Source organism: Adiantum capillus-veneris, chromosome 5 (assembly GCF_014529385.1).
Source record: "Adiantum capillus-veneris isolate H3 chromosome 5, ASM1452938v2, whole genome shotgun sequence".
Lineage (NCBI taxonomy): Eukaryota > Viridiplantae > Streptophyta > Polypodiopsida > Polypodiales > Pteridaceae > Adiantum > Adiantum capillus-veneris.
The window spans coordinates 26,329,821-26,349,338 of record NC_140935.1 but is presented as its reverse complement, the minus strand read 5'-3'; the positions used below and the strand labels follow the sequence as shown (position 1 = coordinate 26,349,338).

Sequence of the window (19,518 nt, the reverse complement as noted above, 5' to 3'; positions counted from 1 at the left end):
TGGAGAATTCATTTGTGGAACCTGCCCAGATTTATTATCAGACTGCACACTTGGTGGAGCCTGCTGGGGTTGCTGCACTGTCTGAGCTTGACCTAGGGTGGATTGCTGTGGTGCCTCTGTCTTTTCCGCTTGAACGTCTCCATGATATTAACAATTTGCTTCTCAAAAGCTTCAACTTTGTCTTGCTTAAACTCTTTAGGAAAGGTTCCTTTTGAGGCTAAAAGGTAAGGCCTCATTCGTTCCAGCACTGTCTTGTAATGATTCAGCTTTTGCAACTGTTCTTGTGGCATTTGCTGCGTAAGCATCATTAAAGATGCTATTCAAAAGTCCTGCAAATGATTTGCTTTAAATTTCAAAACAAAATAGTCCCAATACCTTACCTATGTGCTCCTTGTTGCGAGCATGTTTAACAAATCCTGCATGTCGTCAAAGTACTTCTCTTTAAGTGTTTGCATCTGCATCAAAAGCCAAATACTCCAGTTCAGGATAGACGTCCTAAAAACACCATGCTGAAAAATGGAAAGAGTTGCATAGCCTTGTCATTAAGTGACCTTGCTCCACACTATATCAGCTTGATCCATTCCTCCTGCTTGCCCCATCTGTTGTGCTGAATCAGCAGGTCCAACTACAGACAGGGAAATGTGAGATCTCTTATGGAAACTTAAGGATGTGGCAGGTCGGAGGAGATGAAAAGAAAAGTTGTTCAAGGACATGGAAAGTCAAACAGTGGAGGAGATGAAATGAGGAGTCTCATTTGCCCATAAAAGAGAAACCTTGCACATAATCTCTCTCTCTCTCTCTCTCTCTCTCTCTCTCTCTCTCTCTCTCTCTCTCTCTCTCTCGCTGATCGACCAAGCAACCGAGCGACCGAGCTGGGGAGATCGAGACGCCCACGACTGCGGAGGACTACAGAGCATCGACGGAGGCTGCATCAGAGGATTCGGATCACTTTGGCCCGACATGCACGACGCCCAGTCAAACTACTAACCATGGAGGAGATTGATGAGATCCGCCAACGACCGATGTTGGATCTCCTATGATTTAGCTCTTTTTGAGGATACACCCACATTGTGTTGTATTAGCTCCCCATTCACCCCCCCCCCCCCCCCCCTTCATCCTACAGAATCCCAGGTAGCTGCTTAGTTCACATCTAGCAGCTTAGGATTCCACAGTATTTTTATTTTGTTATTCAGTCTTTGTATTAGATCCACCACATTGTAATTTTCTGGTCTCATAGGTCACTTTGACCTTTTGAAGACATTAATATTAATATAACATCTCATCTCTCTCTCTCTCTCTCTCTCTCTCTCTCTCTCTCTCTGTGGTAGATTGGTTCTGCCATTTCCCTCTTCAATAACAGGTCTTGAGTTCAACTCTCCTTGTCGGCTAGATCTTTAAGGTCTCTTGGGATAGTTTCCTACGACGTTAAAACTCTCTTCTTCTTCTTCTTCTTCTTCTCTCTCCCCTAAGACGTTAATATTCTCTTCTTCTCGGGTATGTGTGAGTGCGTGGGTGTGTGCTAATGAAAAAGAGGAAAATGGTATAACCTTTCTATCACCCAAGTGTGGATTGGTTATGCCATTTCCCTCTTGAATAACAGGACTTGAGTTCAACTCTTCTCATCGGATATATCTCTAAGGTCTCTTGGGATAGTTTCCTACGACGTTAAAATTATCTTCTTCTTCCAACCAATCGATGTCGAGGATGATGGCATTTATGAAACCCCGCCTAAATCGAAAGCGACATTTAGGCGGAGGTTTCGAGAGAGCACACTATCGCCAGGTTCAGTGAGAGCAGAGAAACTTTCTAGAGTCAAAGATGACTTAATGTATGAGAAGGTACAGGTGATGATTAAGGCGGAGCTGAGCCTCTTGAGGGGTGACATTGAAAAAGAGATGTATGCAAATGCAGAAACTTACAAAAAAGCTATGCATGGAGATATGAGCAAAGAATTGGACAAAGAGATGCTTAGAAAGCGTGACGAGATGTACACATCATTGAAGGCCGAAATGCAAATGATTGTGAGGGCAGAAGTGAATGTAATGGAATGTATGACGCAAAAAAAATTAGAGGACGCACTCGCTATGTTTGAATCCTGGAAATCAAAAATGGAAGAACGCATGAACAAAAAGGATGCATTGATCAAAGCACTTAAGGGAGACCTTGCACCTTGCAAAAATACCCCCGCAAAGCAGGCAAAAAATCAACCCTCAATGATCAAGGAGCTTGAAAGCATGTGAAATCTCTACAAGAAGAGGAAGAGCAAAAGGCACGAACAACCTCTTCGTGGGCGGAGCACCTATTCAAAACACAAGAGAAGGTTGATAAAGCTGAAAAGTGGATTGAAGACGCAAAGAAAGGAAAAGATAAGATGCCTGAATCCACACCGACATCGACTATCATCAATATGACAATCGAGAAGGAGCAAAAGAGAGAGACTAGAGCCCTTCATGCGCGTGTTACACGTCTCAAAGACACTGCAAGAAAAAGTGGAAGAGCTCTTGAAGCGCATGGGTATTTCTGAACCCATACACACAGGTGCTTAATGAGTTGGCAAGAAGAGAAGTGATGAGAAAGGAAGGCCCAAGGAAAGAGCACTCATTACACGTTTGCCTACACTGGAAGCTAGGAAGGAATTCCTGAAGAAGAAACCAACACTCAAGCAAACTTGGATATCTCCTGACAGCACATATTACCTAGAGTGACGGGATACCATTGGGAGACTACTTGTAGGCAAGAAGTGAGATCAACGCATAGAGGACGGGAATCAGGAGGTGTGGCAGTCCTATTCAGGGAGGAGCTGCAACCCTTCGTTCGTATTGTTCAGAGGGATGAGCAGGCCAGATATATGTGGGTCAGAGTGAGAGCAGAGATAGGGAGGCCACTCTACATTGCAATATGCTATTTTGTCACCCTACATGATATTGGATGAGGACATATGGGAGTTCTCTAGGGATGGAGATGTCATTCTTTTGGGAGACTTCTGTAAGGTGCAGTGGATCTGAATGTTGGAACTGTGCTCAAGGGTTCCTTTTACTTACGGATGGGAGAGCCTTCAATTCCTTTAGTGAGAGAGTGCAAATGATCACAAACAAAGTGGTAAACACTGTGAATGAAGGTGCTGAGACTGAGAAATAGAGAGAAGAATACGACACCAGAATGTTGTCAAACCCTCCTCTGAAGGCCCCACTCTCTATGGCGGGGTGGTCTATTATTGATTGCACAATCTCTACAATGCAATGGACTTGCCGATGATGTCGATGACGATGAGGACGACGACGAGACAGGCTGAAATCTGAAAACGCTAATGGCTGAAATGTGCAAATCTTTATCTGCTGAATTCTAACTGTATGTTGGTGACGACGGTGATGACGACGATGCGACGACGACGCGCTGAAAACACAAATGCTGAAATCTGCGTTTTCTGGCTGAATCTGCAAACCTTGGCTGATCTGACCGCGCGGCGAGGATCTGCTGCGGAAAGGTGAGATCTGCAGGGTTTGGGACTTGCGGTACGGAATCTAAGTGTTGAAAACTGAAAACGTTGATGCTGTAATAGACTTGGACACTTCAAGTCAAGAATCTACTGCGACAGCACCAAATAACCACTTCAAAACAGTTCACAGTCCACAATTTATTCCACTGGCCTGGCGGAGTTCCGTGCCTAGAGATATTGGCCCCAAAGACCGACACCCCTTTCGGTATTTCTTTTTGTATTAATCTGAGTTCAAAGTACAAGAGTGCGGGCAGGCGTTCACACTCAGACTCTGCGTCCAAATGCTCTGAGTTGTGAGAGGCCAACCCGTTTATTTAAAGGTTACATGGGATGCTAAAAGCAGAGTTCCAAAAGCTGAGAAATAAAATCAAAAGCTTGGGTTCTAAAAGCCTTCATAAAAATAAAGCAAAGGCTCTTTCTCTTCCTCTTATGCCTTAATAAAACAAAGCAAAAGCTGGCTCTCTCTTTCTCTTGCAATTGCGTAGAAAAGCAGCCAAAAATCAACGTAGCCAAAAGCCGTACAACCAACCACGTCATTAGGTTCCGTACGCTCTACCACGTCAGCACATGTCAACGGATTTTTCGGCGCAAAATCTGGAATCTGCCATACAGCCACGTTAGCATTCTGCCGCCTTTTCCGGATCTGCCTGCAAAAGGGAGAGTGTGTAGATGTGTACTGGCATGCCACGTCACCGGTTTGTGACATACCCCCCTCTTGAAAGCATTGTAATCGCCCTCGATTACACCTACAAAACAGGCAGAAGCCATGAACTGCCTTAGCAGACACTGACTGTTAGTACCTACGTACTAGGAACACACATCTAGCACACGTACCAATCGACAGTCACATCACATGACATCACAGGACATCACATGACAAATCACATTCAACATTCATTCGGATCTTAGACCATGATTTATCGGCAATGTAGCTAGCAATCGCATCTAGATCCAGTCGGGACCTCATAGATGCCCGATTGACTAACCCCTATTGCATTCGAGATCATTTAGACCAAAATGCTGCAGTCATTTCGTCTATCAGTTCCTGCACATTAAAACCAAGTCAAGAACAAATCAGTTTCATATTCAAAGAATTCCATTTTATAAAGTCATCCAAAAAGTCATCCAATAGAATACTGTCAGCTCTCAATATCCCTGAAGCTCAAAGAGACATCAGTGACTCTAGTATTCAAAAATCGAGGCATCTGTTGACAAAGGAGTGGCGAAGTAGGTCTTGAATTTAACCAAGAACCGTCAGTTCGCTTTACCTTCTTACTTTCTTTCTGTGCCAATGTCTGTTCTGGAACGAGTATCTATTAGTTTTCGTCCATTTCGGGTTGTTCATCATTAGGCACATCGCCTTCAAAAGGCTTCAAGAGACTCACATAAAAAAAACATTGTGAATCCTCCAAGTATTCTGGCAGCTTTAGTCCAAAGGAGATATTATTTATCTTTTCGGAAAATCTGGAAAGGTCCACACTATCTCATGCTAAGCTTTCAAAGAAGCCGCTCCTTTCCCTTTTTTTCTTTCTCGGGCGTGCATTCCCATAATGTAAGAGCACCCCATCATTCTCCTTCAATTTCAAATCGCGACAATGGCGATCTGCTGCCCTTTTCTGTCTATCCTGAAATTTCTACAAAGCCTTGCGGATCAAGTCCCTCGTGAACTAATCGGCTTCAAAGAAAAATCTTATCTTTCGTGCTAAGGAAGGGTGGAACCTTCGTAGCAGATACAAGAATCTCAAACGGCACCTTCCCTATCAAAGAGTTAATCGTGTTTCTGTAGGCATATTCAACCAAAGGTAAAAACCTTTCCCAAGTAGTCTTCTGATCCAACAAAGAAGACTACAACAAATCCAGTACCACTGAATTAGCAGTCTCTAATTGCCCGTCAGTCTGTGGGTGGAACGATGACAAGAACTGCAACCGTGTGCCTATGTTCTCCCAAATAGCCGTCCGAAACCAACTCGTGAACCTGGGATCCCTGTCGAAGACAATCGTCTCAGGCATGCCATGTAATCTAAAGACCTGGGCAATAAACAATTGTGCCCACACTATGTTCTCGGGAGATGAAATCCATTGCAATACTTTCCCAAGGGCGGGTGGGTATGGGTAAAAGGCTGTAACAATCCCTGTGCTTTATGCCTGTCAAACTTGACCTTATAGCATACCAAGCAACTGCGCACAAACTCGTCCACATCCTTCTTGAGTCTCGGCCAAAAGAAGTATCTCTCTACCCCTTTCAAGGTGGTAGCAATCCCGTGGTGACCCGTATAAGGCGGACAGTCGCATTCGGTTATAACCTTTTCCCTCAACGGCTGTGTAACGCACAACATGATTTTCTTGATCAAGTATGTAGACATGTAGTAGTGTTAGTGTGTATACGCGCTTCACCAGGGGTACTTTTCTCCCACTGGGTTTTCCCCCTGGACATCCGGTGTGAAAGGACACCTTATCTCTTAGGATTTCATATAAGCTTTGTAGCTCTGAGTTTGTATATACACTATTATTCCAATACAGAGAGAGAGAGAGACTACAGAGATCTCGTACACAAGCTCTGTGTCTTCTCCTTCTCCATCTTCTTCCTACTCTGAGTTGCTGTCTTCCTTCTGTTTCCTGTTTCATCATCTTCAACAATTGATATCAGAGCCAGGTTATTTCCAGAGCCTCTACTTGCGTTTTCGCGTCCGCGCGCGCAATCGCAGTTTTCAGGCAGTTTTCGAAAAATTTGCTCGTGGGAGCATCCTCGACGTTCCGGGAGTATTCTGAATAGGCGACCTGGGGTCTTACCCCCCTTTCGAAGCCGTTCGAGCCCTCAGAATTTTGTTCTGAGCAGCGTAGCAGAAGTTACTTTTCGCAAGCGTTTAGATCAAGAGGGTGTGCTTTTTGACAGATTTTCTTCAGGTAAACAGTTCTTTTGGGAAGCAGCTTGTCTTAGCTTTGTGCTGAGATTTTGTATAGAGTTTTGCTTGCATTGGAGAGGAGATTTGTGAATCTCTTGGAGGTTCTTTTGCTCTCTTGTGTGCATCTACAGTATGGCTCAATCTACGGAGAAAGAGATTTTTGGTGCGTTTACATCCGAAGACAAATTGGATGGTACCAACTATTCTCTTTGGTCTTTTATGGCCAAAAATGTTTTGGTTGGTAAAGGATTGTGGGATTATGTATCTGGAGATGAAATTCGTCCAGGTAGCATTGCACCTGCCACGCCTGGTCGTGGTGCAGCTGTTGGTGCAGGACCCTCATAAGTCACTCCAAAGCAAAAGAGATGGGATACTAGAGATGCACAGGCTATGGCTGTGATTGCCTTAACCATAAAGAGGACAATCACACCACATATCAGATCTTGCAGAACTTCTGAGGATGCTTGGAACACTCTGCAAGCTATGTTTGGAGGAAGAAACGCTGCCAGAATAGAGTTTTTGAAGAAACAACTTGACAAAATACAGATGGACGAAGGTGACGATATTGTCGAGCATCTTACAAAAATCAGGGATCTTAAAAATTGCTTAGCATTGATGAAGTGATTCCAGAGAAGGACTTGGTTTCCAAAACACTCAATTCACTACCACCATCTTATCTGACTTTTCAGACTTCTTTGACTCTGTCTTTGCGAGCTAATCCTGAGCCTCTTCATTTTGAAGAGTTAGTGGCTTTGCTATTGCAGGAGGATCAATCACGTAAGAACAAGTCTTTACAGGTGGATGGTATGGATCATGCTCTTGTTGTACAGAACAAAAACAAGGGTAAAGAGAGTGCTCATTACTCCAAGTCTGGTGCAGGACAGTCTTCAGAGAAGTCTAAAGGTGATTCCGACAAGTCCAAGAAGAAAAGTAAATGTCACTATTGTAAGAAACCTGGTCACTACATTAGTGAGTGTAAAAAGCGAATTGCTAAAGAAAAGAAGAAAGAGTCAAGTTTGGTTGTTTCAGCTTCTGGTGATTCTTCTACAACTAAAGAAGAGTCTGCAAACTTTGTGCAGGATTCTTATGCTTTTGTAGTATGTTCAGATTTTTCTGCTTACAGTGTTGACAAGACACAAATGATTTGGTACTTTGATAGTGGTGCATCCAGGCATATTACTTCAAGGAAGGATTTGTTTTGTTCATTGGATGCAGCTCCAGCACGAAAGAAGGTGACATGTGCAAATAATGCTTCTTATCCAATCAAAGGCGTTGGTAAGATTTTGATTACCATTTCAGATGGTTCAGATTTATGCTTGCCAGATGTCTTATATGTTCCAGGGATCAAGAAGAATTTGTTGTCTGTATCCTCTCTTGCAAAAAATGGTCTTCGGGTCATTTTTGAGGATGACAGATGTGTTGTACGAGATCGAGAGAATGGTTATTCTCTTATCACTACAGGTACGCTGGACAATGGACTATTTGTGCTAGATCGTTATGAAAAGCAGATTCAGGTATGTATTGCAGAAACAAAGACTCAGGCCATGCAGGATGCTGAGTTGTGGCATGCTAGATTTGGGCATGTTGGTTATGGCAGTTTGATGACTTTACAACGTCATAATATGGTGCATGATTTGTCTTTATTGGAGATGCCACCAAGACATGTATGTGAAGGTTGCGTTCTTGGAAAGATGCACAGATTTGCATTTTCGCAGGATGGTTCAGTTAGAGCGACACGAAAGTTGCAGCTTGTACACAGTGATGTATGTGGTCCTATGAGGACGCCATCTATAGGAAACAGCCTTTATTTTGTGACCTTCATTGATGACTTTTCCAGGTTTTGTTGGGTGTATCCACTCAAAGCAAAGTCAGATGTGTTTGCAGTTTTTCAATATTATGTCGCCATGGTTGAAAATGAAACAGGTTGCAAAGTACAGACTCTTCATACTGATCGAGGAGGTGAATACATGTCAGGTGCATTTAAGGATTTTTTGGGAAAGAAAGGCATTAAACACCAATGCACTATGCCATACACACCACAACAGAATGGTGTTGCAGAAAGGAAGAACAAGTCTTTAATGGAGACGGCTAGATGTATACTCAAGGCTAAGAGTTTGCCTCATAAGCTATGGATGGAGGCAGTTGCTTGTGCAGCACATGTTTTGAACAGGTGTCCTACTCGTGCCTTGAAGACCATTACTGCATATGAAGCTTGGTATGACAGAAAACCTTCAGTCGGTTATCTTCGTGTTTTTGGTTGTCTTGCTTATGCTCAGATCCCTCAGCAGTTACGTGGGAAGCTTGATGATAAGGCAATCAAATGTATATTTGTGGGATACAGTAGTGGAAGTAAAGGTTATAGACTTTACAATCCTGCTACAAACAAGATTTTTGAAAGCGTGATGTAATTTTTGCAGAAACTACTGCTCAACCTATGGTTGCTTTTGATGTACCTCATATGCAGACACATGATGTATTTGAAGGTTTGCTTCCTTCTTTTGTGGAGAATCAAGAATCACAACAGGTTGATAATCTTGATCAATCTTTTGATCAGCATGTGACACCTCATGATGTAGAGAAAATTGTGCGTGAAGAGCAAGAAATTCTCAGGTAAGAAAGAACCTTGCCTAAATGGGTTCAGAAAACTTTGCAGGATAGCAAGTTGGATGCACCGTTGCTACGAAAAACACGTGCTGGTACTACTTTTGGCAGAGAGCAAGTAGATTTGGCTTGCTTTAGCACTCTTTGTGATGCAGATGAGCCTGATTCATTTGAACAAGCTTTAGAGTGTGTTCAGTGAAAAGATGCTATACAGCAAGAAATTGATTTTATTCATAAGAATCATACATGGGATCTAGTGGACTTGCCTACAGGTAAAAAGCCTATTGGTACAAAGTGGGTTTTTAAGGTAAAAAGGAAACAAGATGGTACTGTTGACAGGTACAAAGCAAGGCTTGTGGCAAAAGGCTATGCGCAACAGAAAGGCATAGATTATGATGAAACCTTTGCTCCTACTTCTCGTGCGTCCACAGTTAGATCACTAGTTGCAATTGCTGCTCATCATGGTTGGAAAGTGCATCAGTTGGATATCAAAACTGCTTTTTTGAATGGTGATTTGCAGGAAGAAGTTTATGTAAGTCAACCAAGTGGTTTTATTGTAAAAGGTCAAGAGCAAAAGGTATGTAGATTGCGCAAAGCTTTGTATGGTCTCAAACAGGCTCCAAGAGCATGGTATGAAAAGATACATACTTATTTGATTGGCCAGGGATTTCAGAATAGTCCAACAGAAAGTACTTTGTATGTCAAAAAGAGAGATGGAGTTCTCATTATGCTAACACTTTATGTGGATGATATGCTTCTTACAGGCAATAATGCAAATGAAATTGAAGCGTTTAAAGATGCTTTGAGAAAAACCTTTGAGATGTCTGATCTTGGTTTGCTACATTATTACTTGGGTATTCAGTTTGTGCAATCAGAGGATGGCATATACATGTTGCAGGCAAAATATTTGCATAAAATTTTGGACAAGTGTGGTATGCAAAATTGTAAGCCAATCTCTACACCCGTAGAAACTGGATCAAAGTTGAGCATGCATGATGCTGGAGAAACTTTTGATGTACATACTTATGCAGCAGCGGTTGGTTGCTTGATATATTTGGCAGGCAACACTCGTCCAGACATTCAATTTGGGGTTTCACAAGCAAGCAGATTTATGCACAGCCCAGGTATGCATCATTGGCAGGCTGTGAAGCGCATACTTCGTTACCTTTCAGGTACCCCTAATCTTGCCATGTTCTTTCCAAGGGGGGATATGTATGGAAAGCACAGTTCTATGCAGCTTCTTGGTTACAACGATTCAGATTGGGCTGGTGATTTTGACACACGACATTCCACAAGTGGCAATTGTTTTTTCTTGGGAAATGCATGTATATCTTGGCTAAGCAAGAAGCAACCCACAGTGGCTACATCAACTTGTGAAGCTGAGTACAGGGCAACTTTCACGGCAACAGTTGATTGTGTATAGATACGCAGGTTATTCGAAGATCTTTGTGAGTGTCAACAGGCACCCACTACCATTTTCACTGACAGACAGAGTGCTATGGCAGTTGCAAGGAATCCAGTATTTCATGCAAGAACAAAGCACATAGAGGTTCACTACCACTATGTCAGGGAAAGGCTACATGCAGGGGAGATCACACTAACTTACTGTCCTACACAGGATAACATTGCAGATCTATTTACGAAGGCGTTATCACGAGAAAAGTTTGAAGCTTTCCGAAAAGCTTTGGGCTTACTCTCACACACATGATGATCTGCTACCCTGTACGGATTCACACTATCACTACAGGAGGGATTTGTAGACATGTAGTAGTGTTAGTGTGTATACGCGCTTCACCAGGGGCACTTTTCTCCCACTGGGTTTTTCCCCCTGGACATCCGGTGTGAAAGGACACCTTATCTCTTAGGGTTTCATATAAGCTTTGTAGCTCTGAGTTTGTATATACACTATTATTCCAATACAGAGAGAGAGAGACTACAGAGATCTCGTACACAAGCTCTGTGTCTTCTCCTTCTCCATCTTCTTCCTACTCTGAGTTGTTGTCTTCCTTCTGTTTCTTGTTTCATCATCTTCAACAAAGTAGCCATCCCGAATGGAATCGTTCGCTACTATCTCCCTTTTCTGTATTCAACTGAATACATCTGCAAAATCTGTATCAGTGGCGTATTGACCAACCATATCCTCAAAGTTCCTATGATGTAACGGCCTTCATGACAAAGTATTTGCCACCAATTTCTTATGTCCCTGCACATGGACAATCCGAAAGTAAATTGTGACAAGATGTTTACCCACTGCATCTACTTTTTCCGATAGCTGCTTCCGTAACAAGAAGTAGCGTAACCTCCTTAATCGGCTCCGAGTAGGTAATGTCGCCACTGAATAAGAGCATGGATAGTCGCCAAAAGCTCTTTCTCACAAATCTATGTTGTCAATTCCAGCCTTGAGAACAATCAGCACTCGTCGGCAATGACATTGGCCTTCTTGCATTAAGACCACATCTAGACTACAACCACAAGTATCACTATATACTTCAAACGACTTCTGCAAGTCCGGCAAAGTCAAAACTGGTCCCGTAGTCAATTTCTCTTTCAAAGTCCGAAAGGCAATCACCTATGTGGGTCCCCACGAGAAAGGGACTTCTTTCTGTGTCAAGATATGCAAAGGGGAAGCAACCTCTGCAAACTTTCTAATAAATTGCATGTAGTACAAACACAGTCCCAAGAAACTTCTAACTTCATGGACATTCTTCAAATCGGACCAACCGATAGTCTCTATCTTGGCCAGATCCATCTACACTCCTGCTACTGACACAACGTGTCCCAAAAGTCTCTCTCTGGTAGGAAAAATTCACTTTTCTTTGCATTAATCACTAACTTGTGATCTCGTAATGCCTGAAAGACTTGAAGCAGATGATCTCTAAGTTCTGCCTCATCCTTGGAGAAACAATGATGTCGTCAAAGAAAGTGCCAAATAGTCTATACTCTAGAAAAATCATGTCCATCATCCGGTTAAATGTCGCAGGAACATTGGTTAAGCCAAAAGGCATCACCAAAAACTCAAATAACCCAAAAGTCGTCCGAAAGGCTGTCTTGTAAACGTCTTCCAGTGCGTTTTGGATCTGATGATATCCACTCTTCAAATCAATCCTGCTAAAACACAGAGATCCCTGTAATCTGTCGAGTATATCATCGATCCTAGGAATCGGAAATCTGTTCTTGATCAGGTGGTACCAACCGTACTGTACGTGGTGTATATGTACGAACAACGTACAGGAGAAAAATTTATATACGTAAAAATACGTACTCTTGTAAAAAAACCGCAAGATACTAAATTTTCTAGGACATTTCCAACAAAAAACAAGAGAGAAGTCAACAACTTATAGAGACATTCAAAGACATGTTTTACAAGACAACCACATATTGTGTAACTACTGCAAGAGACTTAGATTTTGATTTTAAATCAGCACCGTACGGGCTTCCCACCCAGCCCCAAAATAATTTATTATTATAATAAATAAATAAAATAAAAATTAAAAAAAAGGCGTACAGATCGTTTCGTACGGTACGGATCCGTACAAAACGTCCGTACGGTACGGAACCGATCCGTACGTACATTTTGATCCAACGTTGTTCTTGATGGTGATTTTCTTGAGAGCTCCATAATCGATGCACATTCTCTAAGATCCGTCTTTCTTCAAAACCAACAACACGGGAGAGCAATACGGTGAAGTACTAGGTTGGACAAGACCCTTTTCTAAGAGGTCTTTCACTTGGTTCACAATCTCTTCGTTTTGGGCTCGGCTAACACGGTAAGGTGGCCGTTCGGTGGTGTGCTTCCTAGTATCAGATCAATAGTATAATCTTCAAGATGAGCGATTGGTAACTCGCCTGACAGGCCCTCTGAAAAGCAATCGCCATGAGTGTGGAGAAAATCTTGGCGTTCTTTTGTTCAGGTCAAAACATATTCGACCTTCATCCATCGTTCAGTTCTCTCCCAAAAAAGTGAGTAAAGAAATTGAAATTCATCAAGTACAATCTCTGAGCCCTTCATTTATCAAAGTTGCATCCTCGGCCCGATAGTCAACCACGGCATTGTTCTTGTGGTACCAAGGGATTTCGAGTAGAACGTCACAACCTTCCAAGGCAATTATGTAAAACTCTGTGTGCCCTAAATACCCCTGTCATTGCAAACAAAGTTTTCCAATGCTCGGTGTAATGGAAACATCCCGTCCGGGTGCCACTCGAACTACATCCGCCTGTGGCCTCAGTTTGTTGGGCGTAATTCCAAATCGAGCCGCCAATTCAAGAAGTTGGCCTTGGCTCCTTCAAAAGAGCTTCCTGATCTTTCCCTTTGCCCGGCAAAGTTTGTACTATCATTCATTAAATTCGGTTCAGGTCCGATGCCATGTGGTACCAGTTCTGCTAGTTATCTGCCTTTTCTGCCACGTCTCTCAGCTGCTTTAGAACTTTCTGGTCTTTCGCTATCTTGTTCGTTAAGTGCCTTGTTAGGACACTTCGCGGAGATATGCCGAGTTTCCCCGCATTCAAAGCACTTCCCCTCCTTTATGTAGAGAGCCCTCTCTTGAGGAGTAAGCTTGGGTCGTGCATCCTTTTCTTTCTGTTCTGGGTTGCTCTTTCTCTTTCTCATTCTTTCTGAGGGGGTTCTTTGGACCTAGGCTCGAGAGCCAAGATCAGTTCTTCGTGATTGATTGAATCTGCAATGAGGTTAGCTTCACTAGAAACAGTATCAACTAACAATCACACCGTGGTCATACAAATCATCACGCTCGTGAGAAATCACATCTTGATCAAGCAAATCATCATGCTTGTCATTGTCATCCAAATCATCATGCTTGTCATTGTCATGCAATTCTTCATGCTTATCATTATCATGCAAATCATGTCTATCATGCTTTGGAGAAGACGAGACTAAGAGAATCTCCTTTTCCTGATTCTGTGCAAACTGGGCCTGCACAATAGAAAAAAGTCGCCACAACTCTTTCATGTGTTGGTCGCCCTTCTCTTGTCTTGCTTTGTTCTCGAGATCAAATTCTGCTTGTCTTACTTTGGCTTCCAAGCGTGCTTGCTCGCGCTCACGCGCTATGGCTGCCATTTTGTCTTGGTACTGACAATCAATTTCTGTCATTCTTTCTGTTGTTCGTGCTTCGCGTTCTAACTTCCTTTCCATAGACATCTGGTCTAAAGCCTCCATAGGAGTTAGTGCAATCCTTGACGTAGATAAGGAAGGGTCGGAAAAACCTCTTGGTGGGGAAAATTCTTCTTCGCCTCTCTCATGCTCATCACGTCCTAGCGAAGTATCCATTCCGCTTCGAGTGATGACCATCCACTGAAGTCGTGGGTTCTTGTGGTCTTGGGTTCTTAAGTTCACGAGGAACTCGGGTTCTTGTGGGTCTTGGTTCTTGGGGTTCTTGAGTTCTTGAAGTTCTTGCGGGTCTTGAGGTCCTTGAGGTTCTTCTTTAGCTTGCAATCTTTTCCGCGGGCGCATCCCTTAGCGGCCTTGCGCTCACACCAAGGTTGCTTTTTCCCACCTCACGTCAATTGGTTGGCCGCTTTGTGCACGGTCTGCTCTCAATGAGTGAAAAGAGGCACAAGGGGAGGTTGGACAAACCCTTCTTTCTTGGGTTTCCTGTCACTCTTCAAAAACACGATTAGAAATCGCCCAAGTGAACTTGGGTTCGTGCGACCTCAACAAGCAAAAAAAATTATGTGGTTCTTGTGGTTCTTTCCTTGAGTGATACAGAACACTACCAAAGCTTTGATACCAATGTAAGGTGCAACGGAAGTGAATGTTGAACTTTGCTCAAGATGAGTGCTCCGAACTGTGCTCAAGGTTCCTTTTACTTACAAAGGGAGAGCCTTCCGTTCCTTTGGTGAGAGAGTGCAATGGACACAAACAAAGTGGTGAACACTATGAATGAAGGTGCTGAGACTAAGAGATAGAGAGATAAGAATACGATACCAGAAAGTTGTCAAACCCTCTTCCGAAGGCCCCACTCTCTATGGTGAGAGCGGTCTACTATTGATTGCACAAATCTCTACAATGCTTGGACTTGCCGACGATGTCGATGACGGTAAACACGACGACGAGACGGGCAGAAATCTGAAAATGCTAATGGTAGAAATCTGCAAATCTTTATCTGCAGAATTCTGACTCTATGTCGGTGACGATGTCGATGGCGAGGATGCGACGACGACGCGCTGAAAACGCAGATGCTGAAATCTGCGTTTTCCGGGCTGCAACTGTAAACCTTGCGGAATCTGACCGTGCGGCGAGGATCTGCTGCGGGAAGGTGAGATCTGTGAGGTTTGGAACTTGTACTGCAGGTACTAACTGCTGAAAACTGAAAACGCGGGTGCTTGTGAAGATTTCGTCGCGAAGATCTGCAAAAACGCTGAAAGGCCTTGCAGATGCAAAAACGCTAGGGCTGAAAATGGTCTTGCTGTGGAGAATCTGCTAACGTTGGGGAGTCTTCTGCTTCTTGCTGTCGCCAATGCAAAAACGCTAGCCGTCTGCTGTGATGCAAAAACGCTAGGCCCTTGGGGGTTCTGCTAAGAAGTTGCCTGTTGAGCGTGTGCTCCTGCTGCCTCTTCTGCTAGAAAGTGCTAACTTTGGTTTGCTTATATATTATCTTAGCAAAATTGCCCTGCCTAGTTTCCAACAAAAGTCACTTAAAAATAATAAGTGAAAAATGTCAAAAATAGGGAAAATAGGTCTATGCACTGTAAACATGCTACTGATGGGATGTGACTGGAATCTGATGGTCATGATGTGTGCAACCAAAGGATATGCATCTAATCTAAGTGTCTAAATATGCACAGTCTGCGAACATACTCACAAAAGTGCCAGATCACTTCCTATTCTAGATTGACTTGACTGAACTGAACTCTGGTCATGTTGTAGCTTGTCCACGGACACATAGGGTTGGATGTGTCACGTGACAGGAGGAGTTGCAGCATTGATACATATAGCTCACAGGAATGAGCAAGCTAGGTACATGTGGGTGAGATTGAGAGCAGAGACACGCAGTATCTTTACATTGCTATTAGCTACTTTCCCCAGAGTACGTCAGTGTATGCACAACCTAGAGGACAGTCCCCCTTTTCTATTTTGGATGATGACATATGGGAGTTCTCTAGAGATGGTGACATCATCATTCTAGGGGACTTCAATGCTAGGACTACCCATCATCAGACAGTTTTTTATGATACTTCAGAGGAGATGCTGAGAGAGCTAGATGTTGCAAAGACGGCGGGCCTATCCAGACTATCACAGGATGGGGAACATACTGAGCATGGACGACACTTGATAGACATGGGGACTGCACATGGATTGGTCATCTTGAATGGCCTACAGAGATTTCCCGCTGCGGGGGGTTTAACATGCTTTCGACACAGACATGGAGCCAGTACAGTGGATTATGTCATGGCACAGCCGAGTCTCATCTCTAGTATCCAGGATCTCACAGTTGGACCCAGACCTGTTGGTGTGGCAGTGGATCATGCTCGTGTCGTTGACCATCTCTTTCCAGTTTAGTGTAGCACACAGGCACAGGCAACAGCCCTACTCGCTACACCTTCACACGGGAGACGGACTCTGTATACATAGATACGATCTACAAACGCCTCTGTACAAAAGAGCCATGGCGACCTTTGGAGGAGCTTACTGCTATACTGACACAAATATTACATGATGCAGCAGCAAAGGCATACCCACACACCCAACCCGAGTAGAGACGCCGTTTTGGGAGCATGCCCCAGAACAGCTGGTATGATGAGGAATGTCGCGAGACTAGAGCTAGACTTCAAAGGGAGGTACTTTTGGGGGACATCATTCACAGACAGTCACAAATTGACTTTCGACGCCTAGTGCGAAGAAAGAAGAGGGCATTTTTGGCTCGCCTAGAGCAGGATCTATACCAACTATTTTTTAGTCAGGACTCACGTGAGGCATGGCGGCTCTTGCATGAGCACCCCCCCCGGCCATTACCTCTACAAAGGCCTGGGCCAATACGCGTCATCTCTGTACACAGTTCCTGGACAACCGCCCCTTCCCGATCCTCCCCAAACCATGCCACTACACATGTGCTTCTCTCACCGTTGAGATGGTGAGGAAGGCCATTGACAGGATGAGGACTTGGAGAGCATATGATCATGATGGCTTAGTGGCTGAGTACTTCATGCATGCCAGAGATCTACTAGCAGAGCTCTAGCAGTTATGTTTAACCGTGCCATGTGTGAGGGCTTGCCTGATACTTGGAGCCTATCTACTATTGTACCTATCTTCAAGTCAGGAGACCCTATGGAGCATGGGAATTATCACACTATCATGATTGGACACACATTGGCACGGTTGTACGTATCCATTCTTGAGTAGCAGCTGAGTAGATGGGCAGAGAGGGAGGGTGTTATGTCCCGCTCACAGGAGAGGGGATCTAGCCCAGATGCCGCCGGGATGGGCGTCCAGTGTTCGGGCGGACGTAGTGTGAACACGGCCAGTGTGGCCGGCCATTATTATAAAAGGGAGGCCAAGGCCTCATTTAAAGTTATCGACCCCACTGGTAGAGTGCCAGTGGTTAGCCCGCGAGGCTAGGAGTGCGCGACGATCACCTCGAGGAGGTGAGGCCGGGTGGTATGGGACGCCCAGTCTTACAGGTGCACGCCTACGTCCTCGGACGCTGGCCCCAACACGGGGGAGCTACCGGATGGTGGCTATGGTCGGGTGGTTCGTCCACCGCGTATCTGTAGGCAGTCTGTGTAGCCAAGAGATCCTATCTCGTCGTTCGTTTCATGGTATCAGAGCCGGCTTGGCTGCACGAGAGACTGTGTCCACACCTACGGATAGGTTCGAGCCGGATAGCCTTTGTTTCATGCAATTTTTTTATGAAATAGTTATTTAATTAATCAATTTTCTTCTCTTGAGTATGTTCGCAGGTGTAAATCAATACTACGTTGCTGATTTTTTATAAAAATCGGCGAATTGGCATTGAAAATTGGGGGAATTACTTATTGATTTCACTGGTTTTTGATGAAATCGGTAAATCCCTCATTAAGTGGCTGATTTTAGATTAAAATTCAGCATGTAGTATTCTCTTTAAGCTCTCTCTGTAATCTCCTTCTCCTCTATGCGAAGCATAGAGAGAGAGAGAGAGAGAGAGAGAGAGAGAGAGAGAGAGAGAGTGCTACCTCTCTCTTTGCTTGGGGGCGACCACCTGCAAAACGAGAGCCAGGCCTGCGTTAACCATTCTGCCAGGATTGCGTTAATTCTCCAACGTGGAGAAGTTGGTATGAGCTGGCTCCTATGTGGCGCCCCTTGTGCGTGCTAGCCACGGGCTTTCACACGCCCCCTTCGTTTCTTCGTGAGCTCCACGCGGCAGCCTCAACGCTGGCCTTCTTTTTTTTTAACGCTGGGAGTTTACGTTGATTTTTTTTAAGAGAAGGGGCACCCATTGGGTAATATGGCCAAGGACATTTGAGTTTCTTTTATAGTATAGGCAGGACACTTTAATCTTTTTTTTAAAATGAATGTGAAACCTGCACATTCATTAAAACACTCACTTACAGAGTTGTAAAGTTTACAAAAACCTCTCATTTGCTTCTCTTGCTCCTCTCCAAAGCCTGCTCTCTCTCATCTGCTCGCGCTCCCGCCATCACCTGCTCCTGTTCCGACGCTCACGCCGACGCGTAGAGCTCTTCAAACTTCGACTTTTCGCGACCGAAAAGTGCAAAAAAGGATCTGTTTTGCGTGAATTTTCCAGTTTTTCACACACTTCGCCATAGATTCCTCTAGCTCCGATGTGCAGCGTGACGCCAGGTAACATCCAAATTCCATTCACGCATGCTCTCTACACATGGATTACAAGCACTTTCCAGAGTTTCGACCAGCGTGTTACCGCTCTGGAAAACGCGAATGTTCAGACAAACCTTCGCTTGGCCTCTCTCGAAGGGGTCGTACAGGGGCTCAGTTCCCGACTTTCTGCTCTCGAAAATATGGCTCAGTCGACGACTGCGCGTATTTCCGAGGGCGAAACCCATCTCCAGCATTTGCGGACGCAGATTGCTGCTTTTGGGCGTTCGCAGGGTGGTCCGACTGCCACAATTCCGTATAAAACTGCAAATTTCTCAGGTGAAGAGAAGGACTGTACGGAATTGGCTGTAAATAACTGGCTACACCGGTGGACCACGTACTTTGATCTCCATGGGGAGCATGATGAACGGAGGATCCAGACGATTCCTCTTTATCTGCGCAGTAAGGCGCTTACCTGGTGGCGTGATATGACAGAAAAGCCTACGACGTGGGCTGATTTTTGCGTGAAATTCAAGAAGGATTTCGCAAAAATGGACCCTTTGAAAGCTTATGCCAAAGTGTAGAGTCTTTCGATGAAAACTCTGTCTTTTGATAAATATACGACAGCTTTCAAGGAGGTGCTCACCTTCTGTAAGGTGGATTCTACGCACGCCGTGCACATGTATCTGCTGGGATTGCATGAGGACTACCGTTGGGCCTTGATTACGGATAAAGCCCCGACTGACGTCGAGGAT

General features: G+C 44.2%; 1 protein-coding gene across 4 annotated transcripts in view; it reads right to left on the bottom strand.

The window, feature by feature from the left end:
- The window catches only part of LOC147457046 (uncharacterized), a 28,679-nt gene continuing 9,161 nt past the window's right edge, over positions 1–19,518 (bottom strand). For all 4 annotated transcript variants that reach the window (XM_086512081.1, XM_086512079.1, XM_086512080.1 and 1 more), the window contains 3 exons: positions 552–625; positions 381–455; positions 1–293 (listed from right to left, as the gene is read on the bottom strand). In XM_086512081.1, coding sequence (XP_086368207.1) covers positions 381–455; positions 552–625 — 149 coding nt within the window. In that variant the 3' untranslated portion in view covers positions 1–293. The remainder of the gene's footprint in view (positions 294–380; positions 456–551; positions 626–19,518) is intronic.